The 12743-nt window shown below is 33.6% G+C and overlaps 2 protein-coding genes across 7 annotated transcripts in view; both read right to left on the bottom strand.

Annotated features, from left to right (window-relative positions):
• AstC-R2 (Allatostatin C receptor 2) overlaps positions 1 to 12743 on the bottom strand; it is a 471654-nt gene that overhangs the window by 179875 nt on the left and 279036 nt on the right. The window lies entirely within an intron of this gene.
• Positions 3012 to 6920, bottom strand: LOC143200338 (uncharacterized). Its single transcript, XM_076410821.1, has 2 exons — positions 6468 to 6920; positions 3012 to 3411 (listed from the first exon to the last, which is right to left on the bottom strand). Exons 1-2 carry the CDS (start codon positions 6903 to 6905, stop codon positions 3070 to 3072), a joined length of 780 nt encoding a protein of 259 aa, XP_076266936.1. The 5' UTR covers positions 6906 to 6920; the 3' UTR covers positions 3012 to 3069.

Genomic DNA, 12743 nt, shown 5'->3' with positions numbered 1-12743 from the left:
TACCCGGCACAGATAGTAAAGAAATGGAGAATTATTTTATTTCGAAGAAGTATTTGACAGTCTTTAAAAAATGGTTGATTGTGTTAAAAATCCCAAGCTGACTGAACTATCAAAAAAATTTCTAATCCTTACAGCATAATTCGTTGTAAGTTGAGGTACGTTTATTCATACTAATAATCATATAAGAGGTCAATTGAAAAGTTCCCGGCCTGACAAATATATGGCGCTACTAGAATTAAATCAATATGTTCTTTAGTTAGCCCAAACCCTCAAAAGATGCGTGTATAAATTTGACGGCTGTCGGATCATTAGTTTGTGAATTATAGCAATTTGAATGAAGCAACTTTTGTTATTGTGAAAAAGATAGATAAAAAGGAATCTCGCGTGTTGAAAAAATATTGCTTTTTGAAGGGAAAAAATACAGTTGAAGCAAAAACTTGGCTTGATGTCGAGCTTCCGGATACTGCCCCAGGAAAATCCACCATCAAGGATTGGTAGGCTAAGTTTAGACGTGGTGAAATAAGCACCGAAGACGGTGAACTCAGTGCACGCCCAAAATAGGTTGTGACCGAGGCAATCATTTAAAAAATCAAATGAATTTCCGTAAATTGAAATTCAATGAAATAGCAGACACTCTAAAGATATCAACTGAACGTGTACATCATTCCCAAATATTTTGGGTATGAAAAAGCTCTGTGCAAAGTGGGTGCCGCGCGAGCTCACTGTTGACCAAAAACAACGACGAGTTGATGATTCGGAGCTGTGTTTGAAGATGATCAAGCATGATAAACCCATGTTTTTGCATCGATATGTGACAATGGATGAAACATGGCTCCATCATTTCACTCTGAACTCCAATCGACAGTCATCCGAGTGGACTGCACACGATGAACCCGCTCCAAGGCGTGGGAAAATACAAGAGTCGGCTGGCAAGGGTATGGCGTCTGTATTTTGGGATGCGCATGGAATAATTTTCATTGACTACCTTGAAAAAGGAAGGAACATCAACAGCGACTATTACATAGCGTTAGTGGACCGTTTGAAGGGCGAAATCGCCGAAGACGGCCGTATTTGAAGAAAAAGAAAGTGCTGCTTCACCAAGACAATGCACCGTATCACAAGTCAGTGAAAACGATGGCAAAAATTCATGAATTGAGCTTCGAATTGCTTCCTCATCCACTTTATTCTCCAGATCTGTTTACCAGCGACTATTTCCTGTTCTCAGATGTCAAAAGAATGCTCGCTGGGAAGAAATTTTCGTCAGATAAAGAGGTAATTGCCGAAACTGAGGCCTATTTTGAAGCAAAGGACAAATCGTACTACAAAAATGGCATCGAAAATTTGGATGGTCGCTATAATCAATGTATCATCCTTGAAGGGAATCATGTCGAATAAAAAAAACACTAATTTTGTAAAAAAAAATGTGTTTACTATGGTAGGCCTGGGACGTCTCAATTAACCTGTTAAAATATGAAATATTTATTTATTAATTTTAGAAATTAATTCATTTCCTAAAGATGCTACACAAACGGCCATATACTTTTATTCTTGGATCAACCATTTCATAGTTGAAACTCAACTAAAATAATAGTTCCTAAATACAAACATTTTAAGAGAGGATTAACCAAGGTTCAATATACTAGGAATTTTGATAAAAAGCGATTCAGGAATTAGATAGTGGTTAAATTTTATTGCTCAAGTAAGAAAAAATGTGTTAAAGTGAATTAAATATTTAATAATTACATTGAGAGAGTTCATTTCATTAAAGAAAAAATGTGTAATTAGGCGAATAAATATACCGGTTAAAGGCTACTTAATCAAGATAATTTGGAATTCTTTTTTTGGAATATACATCCTTCGATTAGTATCTTTAACAAATCATTTAAAGCGCTCATACGTTATTTTTTTCATCTCATTTGCTTTTAAGAAATTGTAAAGTGTGTTTTCGTTTACTACTTTCACAGGTAGACATTTTGGAATCTCTGAAGGAGAGCTATGTTGAATCAGCTAGTAGTACTCCATAGTTCGATTTTATACGTCCATATAGGCCTAAAAATTGACTTATACAACAATATCTTATTATCCAAAGATAATTTGTATTTACGCCCTATGGGCAGATACATCTGATTCAGTTTAAACCTAAGTTGTTTTTGTGAAATACGGTAACGAATACAGTGAACTATATTCAATATATTCAGGTGTTCTGCAAGGCAGTATCTTTGGTCCACTGTCATATCCCCTATATACGGTCATTTTATAATCTCAGGAGAATCCAATATCAGCCCCAAAGAACCTCGAATTTCATTTCCACAAACTTTATTTGTGAGACAAGAGATGTATACAAAATCTACCCAGCTGAAGTTCACCCTGTGTAAAAAACTTGTCCTCAGGTAAATCTTAATAATCATGAACTCCCGCCAGCAGATAACGTAAAATATTTGGAAGTGCAACTGGATTGACACTTAAATTGAATGAAACATCTAAGGCGTAAACAACTTAGGCTTAAACTGAATCAGATGTATCTGCCCATAGGGCGTAAATACAAATTATCTTTGGATAATAAGATATTGTTGTATAAGTCAATTCTTAGGCCTATATCGACGTATAGAATCGAACTATGGAGTACTACTAGCTAATTCAACATAGTTCTCCTTCAGAGATTCCAAAATAAAGTGCCATCGTTGACGCTCCATATTATGACCCTTGGAAGCCATAATGAGTGCAATTCCGATATGCCAGTGTAAACTACTTCGAAACACTGTCAGTGCACCCAAATGCATTTACCAAAAATTTAAATGTGCGCAATGTAATTGCACAACATTCAAACATTTACTGCCATCCAACTTGATTAATAGGCACATAAAATAGTTTTTAGAACAACATGGAATAGCGATTAATCACTTGTTGAAACAATCTTCTGCTTGTCATTGTATAGTATAAATTTCAGAATAATAAAAAGAATAATAATTAATAAAAATTATTAACAGGAATATTTTAAATATTCAGTCGATTTTATTATTATTTTATAATTATTATACAGTTTAAAAAGAAAAATAATACCAATTAAAATTAATACTGTTGTTTTTTCTTCTTTTTTTGTTCGTTAAGTTTCGTCTGAAGTTTGGTGGATACCCTTATCGGAGGCAATTTCACGACGCTAGCCTGGGAACCCCGTCTTCCCGGTTCCGGGATTTCCTGTTTTACGTCGCGCATCATTTGTTTCTCCTTCTTCCGTTTTGGTTTCAAGTCTCCAGCGGATGTTGTAGCATTCGATTCTATCATAGTGACATTCAACTCGTCTTCCGTGGTCTGTCTACTTGGCATCGCTATCTGGTCCGTGTCTTCGTCTGATCTTTTAGTTTCCGTTGGCGTTACGTTGATGATTTCGTGGACAGAGTAATGTTTGTTCCACTGTAACAGTTAGGGATACTTAGAAATGCATTTTTGCTCTAAATATCATTAGTTTTCTGTAAAAATATAATATACAGCCTCCGAAAAGTAATTGGCATATTTTATATCATTTAGCTCGATTTGGGATCAATCAATTATCAGTTAAATATTTACTACATATTTGCATATAATTCGTAGTAGATACTAAACAAGCTGCTTGGAATAATAATCCAGCAATTAAGAGTACAACTAAGGGAATTATTTATCCAAAAGAAGTGAAGGAAATGGTAGCTGAAAAACGTAAATTACGAAAAAATGGCTACAAAACAGAACACCTGAAAATAAAAATAGTTTAAACAATATAAGACAAAGACTGAAAAGGGAAATATTGGAAATTAAAGACAAAACCATAAATGATTACTCACTCTGGAAAGTTACAAAATATCTAAAGCACTCATGTGTATGCAGTCCACCTATAAGAGACCTATCTGGGAATTGGGCACTTGACAATCACCAAAAAGTAGAAGCATTTGCTGAATACCTAGAAAAAACTTTCAAACCAAACGAAACTAATATTGAACATAATTTGCCGAATATAGAAGCTGAAAACTCGATGATTGAATTAGTCATGCCGAAAGAGCTAATCATAGTTATTAAAATTGACATTAACCCCAGGAAATCATCAGGCTAAGATTTAATAACAGAAGAATTACTGCAAAAACTACCGAGAAACAGAATTATAAAACTCACCAACTTGATCAATACCGCATTTAGATTAAAACAAGTACCAGGCATTTGGAAGATGGCGGAAATTATAATGATCCCAAAACTTGGGAAGCCACCAAACGAAATAAAAGCATATAGACCTATATCACTGCTAACAGTAATATCTAAGGTTTTTGAAAAACTCCTGTTGAAAAGAATAAAACCGATCATAGAAAGAAAAAACATAATACTAACACACTTGTTTATGTTTATTAACAAGCACTTAACAATTGACCAGGTCCACAAAGTAACAGATGTTATTGAGAAAGCCTACGAAAGTAAAAAGTATGATCAGCTATATTCTTAGATCTAGCACAAGCCTTAAATAAGGTTTGGAATGAAGGCCTTGTTCATAAACTACAGAAAATGCTACCAAAACAGCACATCGAACTATTAAAATAATACATTACAACCAGAATGTTTAGAGTCAAACAATAAGAAGCTTACTCTACAATAAAAGAAGCTAAAGCAGGTATACCACAAGGAATTGTACTGGGACCAATGCTTTATCTACTCTACACTTGTAATATATCACAAATGGAGAATATTACGATGGCTACATTAGCTGATGATACTGCGATTATAGCTGTTGGAAACAATAGTGAAGAAGCTTCACGAATATTACAACAGGCAAGTGACAATATAACTAATTGTATACAAGCTTGGAAAATAAGAATTAATGAAAGCAAATATCTGCAGCTGTACATCTGCAGTTCACCTATAAACAAACCATACAAGCACTAATAACGTTAAACAATACTGTCATTATATATAGCAACAACCCTAAATATCTTGGAATGAAACTAGATGCAAAACTTCCCTGGAAGGAACATATAAAGAAGGAAAGAAAAGAACTGAAACTGAAATATAGGAGAATATACTAGCTAATTGGAAGAAAATCGCAATTATCAATACATAATAAATCACTATTATATAAGCAAATACTGAAATCTATATGGACATACGGAGTTCAATTATGGGGATGTTCTGCAAAGAGTAACATAAATAAAATACAAATTTTTCAGAACAAAGTCCTGCGAGGTATTGTGAGCGCATCCAAATACCATAAAACTGATTACCTACATCGAGACATTCAGTTAGTCAAGAAATCAAGACAATTGCAAGAGGGCTTGAGGAAAGACTCCATTCTCATGAGAATATTGAAATATTGCAGTTTTTGGATACCACCAGAACAGAACACAGATTCAAAAGCATCAAACCATCTGATCTAGTGTAGTGTGTAGTGAGGTGCATATAATAAAAAAAATACAGCAGTGACATATATAAACATTATTTCACCAAAGACTGAGATAGGGCCGATGGGTCCTCCTAGTTATATATCTAGATTTACGTTATCATAAAGACAAATTGTAGGTTAGACGGAAACAACTAGTAACAGTGTAATAATTAAATAATAAATAAATAATAAAACTATATTTGCATATATTATGATTATTTTGTTTACTTTGGGAAGATATTTATTGCTAAAAAACGATTGATACAATATGTACGATGTTGGTTTGGTGTCCCTCCAATCATTGATTCACTTTCGCACTTCTTCAGCATTGTCAAACCTTGCGCTCTCTAAGTTGCTACATGTCCTTCATAATTCTTGCAACGTGTACGCAAACGTTGTCATGCAGGGGATAACATTTTGGACGAACAAATTCGTTCCCTTTAAGCTGGTTGGGTTATTCTTTGCCTGGTTCAATCCATTATTTACAAAGTAAGTCTTTATAGTCATGAATATCCAGATTAAATGATGATGTAGATTACTTTCCTGGGATAATAAATACATTACTTTCTGCTCTTGGAATTGTCACTTTTAATCACCATTTAATCTGTTCAAAATACCATTTTCAGTCAATTCGTAGCTACTTAGAAAATTTAACTAAATTTTGGTCAAATAAGTCTTTCAATTCATTGAATTGACCACTTATGGTTAAGTTTTATGGTCCTTGAAAATAGACAGTCTCAGTTTTCTCGCAATAAAGACGAGGGATTTTGCAGAGAGTGGCTTGAGTTGTCTTCAAAATGGCAACAGCTTATTGAACTTAGTGCATGTTAAATTGGACCTTACCAAATATGTTAAATAAAACCTTTGATTTGATGCAAAACTAATGGATGTCTTTTTACATATATTTTTACTTTTTACCTATTTCTATAAAGAGTAAACGAAACGTTCTACCTTCTGGTTTCTTTTTAAATTTTCTGTTATTATGAAAATTATATATAATGTAAAATACATTAATTTTATAAATATTTAACAATATTAATTACTAAAAATAAATACTATATAAATGTTCTTTTACCTTTTCGATTAAGACGGTGTCTGGATCTGCGCAAACACATTCAATCACTTTAGGACACGTACAGGGAAACGAATCAATGTCCTTCTTTTTTTCGACGCCATCATCATCCTGCTCTTCTTCGGGTACCTCCGGTGGTCTTACAGGTACCGCACCAGCTGACCAAGTATCTTTCGGTGAAGGTTCCACATGGCTATCTGGAGTCCAAGTCGGATCTTTCACGTTTGGGACCGGATGGTGATAGTAAAACTGAAAGGACAGGAACCTTACTAGGGCGTCGTAGGCGCATTGAACCACAAATCTAATGGTTTGTTTCTCTAAATAAATTTTGTAGCACTCTTTCATGACTCTGGACATCAGCTCCTCTCGGATAGAATAGATGAAGTTATCGGTCTCTTCCTCGTCGTAAATTTGCTGGGGGATATTGCGATCAAACGACATTTTCCTTACGCCATTAATGACAGTTATTGACATAGAATAAAGAAACATAGAAGTGAAAGTTATATGGGAAAATCGAATCCCACGTTTAAGCTTTCCGGAATCCCCGTTACGCGGCCAAATGTAAATGAAAAATGCAACAGCTATATGGGTGCTTCTCTCTCGTTCGGCCTCTAAGCAGTTAAGGGCCATTTTTAGGTGATATAATTGGCATTGTTCATTTACGTCAAGTTTTTCGGTATGTGTTTTTATATATATTTGACAATTACTTTAGATTATTCTGTGTATTTTAATTTATTAGTGTAATAAAAAGAAAACCTTGAGGGGATCTCTTATGATCTACTATGTAGGTCCAGGAAAGTTTGTAATCATTTTTAAGATGAAGACCATGGACCAAAATGTGGAAAGCCATGGCCGAAACAAGATGTAATTCCTACTAGTAATTTAAAAAGTCAGTATTTTGTTAAACAATAATGATTTATTGTATTGCAATAATTAAGCGTTATTTATTGACATTCTTTACCTTTACTACAAGACAAGGAAAATATGCCCTCAATGGCAATATTACAACCACATAGGTTTTTTGAGACTGATAGATATATAGCAGATTCTTCTACCACAACAAGAGCCATCAGCTGCGTTTCAGATTGGATGAAAAACTAATGGCTTTATCCTTATTGAAATGCAGTGGCAGAGGATATAAACTGTTATTAATTAATGCATTATATACATTAATGCAGATACTGAATAAGGTTTCTTTTTGCTGCTGGAGTAGTAACCTCTAATTTTGGCCGTTAGCTCAGAAACTTGATTATATAGACCGAACTGCAGTTGTCATATTTGATAAAATGTACCTCAATTTAGGTAGGTTGTTAATTTAGTTGATTCTAAAAAATAATACAACAGAACCATTAATAGTTATATTATCTTATTTTAATGTTTATTTTAAATATTAGAGAGAAGATAATATCAGTGGATTACGTGTTTTGGGTATTGGAGATATCTCTGTGATTATATCAATATCTTTATGGTCAAGGAAAATTAATGTAATCGTAATATATCAATTGAATATATTTAAATATATTTATTTTTTTATTTTCCCAGTAAAATTAAAAATATCTTTTTAAATTTCCCGCTAAAATATTTTACTATACATTTTTAAATTTCCCGCGGTAACTAATTGTTATACGGCGCATGCGTAAGCGCCTTCACACGGGGATTACGAGCGTAACTTAGAACCAGTTTTAACATGGGAGATGCACTTCTAAGTTTCAAGATGAGCTTGATTTTATAGATAAGAAATTATCATGCTTATTTGATTATATTGTTATTAGATGCTTAAGTTATCTTTTTAACTCCTCAATACCATAACAAGCTTATAATGTATAAACATTGCCGAACGACAAAATACTCGGTACCGGAGGTACCTCAGAAAAGCCTTTCTGTCCTATACTTTTGTACACTCCACTTACCAAATAACCCTTTGCTGTAAAATTTGTATTGAATATAATGCATTTCTTTGGACATCTAGAAATAGGAACTCGTTGGAATTTCAGTTATCTCTCGGGTTTTACAATAACGACTCCGGTAAACCTTTGTGTTTTTTCTTCATTCTTTCCAACTCCACTGAGGTAATAAAATAGCTGTATGGATTATGAAAGAACGACATTTATTGACTTTGAACTTGAGACATATTTATTCATCTGTATATTTTTATTGAATAGTCGGCAATCATATATTTTGCCCGGTGTTTTTGACGTTTTCATTTCATTTTGTCTCGTCTGTAAATATCCGGCTTATCGAAAAACATTAATGTCGTATATAGGAATGGAAGTTTTTCGGTAAACAAATTTATAATCGGCTGTCTTTTGATTCGATATAATCATTTAAAATAATAGTAATATATGGAGCAATAATACAATTAACAAATATTAACATGAGTGACGGAAAGTAGCTTAAGATGAAACACAAAATCATGTTAATATTAACAGGGATTAATAATAACAGATACGGATATGAGGATACAAGACAAAGACTAGGGAAATCACATTAAAAATAATTGTGAATGCAAAAAAGAAACCTATTTTAACAAATGGTGTTCCAGCAATATTTTAAATTTTAAGGGAAATCGTTTTGTAACCGATCTTTCTAAAAAATCATTAATTATATTATTACTAGTTGCTGCGGACTAACCTATGATTTATCTTTATAATAATTTACATCTAGGTATAACCTAGAAGGACTGACCAGCCCTATCTTAGTTTCTGGTGTAATAATGTTGATGTATTAGCACTGCTGTTTCTCTATTAAATGCACACTATACTACACAAGATTAAATTACTTGATTCTATTGAGTTTGCTTCCTGTTCTGGTGTTATCCAACAATCGCATCATATCGAAATTGACATGAGAATGGAGTCCGTCCTTATATCTCGTTGTAATTCTCTTGATTTCCTGGGTGACAGTCGGAATATGAAGGTCTCCAGTCCTTTACTTATTGTTAACATGTTTCTTCCAGCAAAGCTCTACATCAAGATTCAATCTGATATAATTATCGTTGTTGCTATATGGAATTACATTATTATTTATTGTGCTTGTGCGGTCTGATTACATAGGTTAATTTTATTTTCCAAATTTGGGTTCAATTCTCTATATTGTCACTCGCCTGTTGTAATCTACGTATAGTTTCTTCACTATTGTCTTCGGTACCACACATTGTAGTATCATTAGCAAATGTATTCAGCAATTCCTTTTGTGGTATATCACATGTGTAAATTAGGTAAAGAATTGGCCTCAATAGACTGCCTTGTGGTGCACCTACTTTAGCTTCCTTTACTGTAGAGTAGGCATTCTCTTTCGTAACAGTTTCTGTAGCTTCTGAGAGAGGTGGACCGCTTATGGATGGCTTATGCTATAGCTAAGAATTCAGCTGTATATATAGTTTATCTACATAAACCCTTTCAACTATATCTAATATTCTATGAAACTGACCATTTGTTTTTGAGTGTTTGTTAACATATTTGATGGTGGTGGTATAGGTATTTCCTCTACAATCAGTTTTATTCCTTTCAACAGTAGTATTTGAAATACCTTAAATATTTTTGGTGCCAGTGAGATGGGTTATAGGCCTTTTTTTCACTTGGTGTTGTAATAAATACCTCCTAAATTAAGAAAGAATGAGTTATATGAACTATTTCATAAAAAGTTCTGTGAGATTTTTCCCCTACATGGCATTTCTTTGAAATCATATTTACAATGTAATAACTCCCTTCTTGCATATCTGAATCTCGCATAAAAAAACGTCTAAAGAAACGGAATATATTTCAAGCCTAAGAAGCGGTTCATTAAGTTCATTTTTTGCATAAAAAAATAACCAAAGAAAACTTGGGAGAATTGCGGGGGTTGCAGAATGGATATAGCACGATATATCTCAATTAATTTGTTTAGCATGCTGTATAAAGATACAACGACCCTCTCATGTTTTTCAACATACTCGTAATTGATGGATCGTGCGGTATAATTAAAATACAATTAATCTTTTTCGATAGTTAGAAAAGATAATTATATTATTAACTATCAGTATTGTTGCTATTTCGTAGCATTTTTATTTTGTTTGAATATATTTTTTATTTAACAATGAAATTGAAAATACATATTTTTATATTGAGGCATAGCTAATGGGTATATATCATATAGGAGTTGAAGTTTTGGGAAAATATTTTATCGAGATGAAAAAGACAAGATTTATCAATTTCTAGTTCTGAAAAAGTGTACCCGTGAAGTTCCTTCATATTAAACAGTACTAGGGTTCGCACGTTTGACTTTTATTATTTTTTTAAACGTATTTTTATACATATTTTAAAGTCTCCTTTTACCAACTATGGGTTTATCTCGACTGGGCCTAAAGTTTAACGTGGACTCTGAACCACGGTCCTCGGCATTATTAAGCCTACCGACTGGCGAGTGACCCAGCTTTAGAAACCATCCCAGAAGACATCCGGTCTTACCCAAGCCCGGTTACTGGCGTGACTGGGATCATTTTCACTGTCGGATTTTACACTCTTGCCTAGAACATTCACAAATTTTAAAGAATCACAAACATAAATTTACGGCCATACCCCAGCAGGATTCGAACCCGCAGCTATCGCAACAGTAAAAGGACGTCCCATCGCCTTTACCACTGCGCCACCAGCCGCTTTGCTTTTATTGATACCAGTACCATTTTAAGTATTTAGATGGCAGTTTTCGCATATCCAGTTTATACTAATTAATTTAAAAATTAAATCAATGATTTTTAGACACTTCAATTGGTTTTGAATGCTATTTTTTACTTTTTATGTCAATTAAATCCGTAATTCATTATTGTATTCATTGTCAATTGCTTATAAAAGTATAACATATTACATAATTATGCTCACTTAAGAAGTATTTTAGTTTTTAGTCTTCTAACTTTTGCCTTTTTATATTTATAAAATTACAAAATTATTTTAAATATATACATTTTACTTAAAATTTTAGAAGAGATCGAAATTAGTATAAATATATCAATTAACTTACGTATAAACCACGTAGCATAGTTACAGTTACACATCCGCCAGTTTATTTTTGATGGTCTTTTGAACTGCATGGTTTTTACCTAAATGAACCATGAAAGTACTACTTGTATATGATAGCGTGTTCAGTTCCTAATGATCCTTAACTCCTAATAGTCCAAGGCTGAGCAATACATTTCTTTTCTACAAGCTTCTGTCCAAGTTCCAGTAGATTGAATGAATTCACAGCAACTTCAATCCAGTTATTTTAATAGGTCCTCGGCCTGACACATAAATGGCGCTACTAGAATTAAATCCGTATATTTTTTAGTTAGCCCTAACTTTCAAAAGCGTGTATAAATTTGACAGCTCTAGTATCATTAGTTTGTGAAATATAACATTTTGAGTAAAGCAACTTTTATTATTGTGAAAAAATTGATAAAAAGGAATTTTGCCTGTTGATAAAATATTACTTTTTGAAAGGAAAAAAATCAATTGAAGCAAAAACTTGGCTTGATGCCGAGTTTCCGGATACTGCCTGGATATTGAAACATTGGTATGCTAAGTTTAGACGTGGTGAAATGAGCACTGAGGCCGGTGAACGCAGTGGATTCTGCATATGTGACAATGGATGAAACACGGCTCCATCATTTCACTCCAAAGTCCAATCGTGGACTGCACACGATGAAGCCGCTCCAAAGCGTGGGAAATTGCAGCAGTCGGCTGGCAAGGTTATGGCATCTGCATTTTGGGATGCGCATGGAATAATTTTCAATGACTACCTTGAAAAAGGAAGGACCATCAACAGTGACTATCACATAGCGTTATTGGACCGTTTGAAGGATGAAATAGCCAAAGAACGGCTGCAATTGAAAAAAACGAAAGTGTTGTTTCACCAAGATAATGCACCGTGTCACAAGTCAGTGAAAATGATGGCAAAAATCCATGAATTGGGCTTCGAATTGCTTCCTCATCCACCGTATTCTCCAGATCTGGCCCCCAGTAACTATTTCCTGTTCTCAGATGTTTTTACTTTTCAATTGACTTCTTAGCTTGAACTCCTGTAATCTATTACAAAAAATACTTCGAGTAATTTAGAGAATGGCCGAGAAGTCTTCACCTAATTCGAAACACGAGTAAATGATTTTATAATATCATAACGATCGGCCATGTATTCTTTCACATGTTAGTGCCTTTGACTGTCACTTTTTCTGCAATGGAGTAAGAAATTGAAAAATTATTAAATATTGCTCAACATTACTATATAGACTGTAGATAGATATTGAAATGTAATGCTGATTGAAGTTAC

Source organism: Rhynchophorus ferrugineus, unplaced genomic scaffold (assembly GCF_030347505.1).
Source record: "Rhynchophorus ferrugineus isolate W39M unplaced genomic scaffold, kcgeb_rfMv2 rfM7, whole genome shotgun sequence".
Taxonomy (NCBI): Eukaryota; Metazoa; Arthropoda; class Insecta; order Coleoptera; family Curculionidae; genus Rhynchophorus; species Rhynchophorus ferrugineus.
Note: the sequence above shows the minus strand (reverse complement) of the source record. Positions and strands in the feature narration are given on the sequence as shown.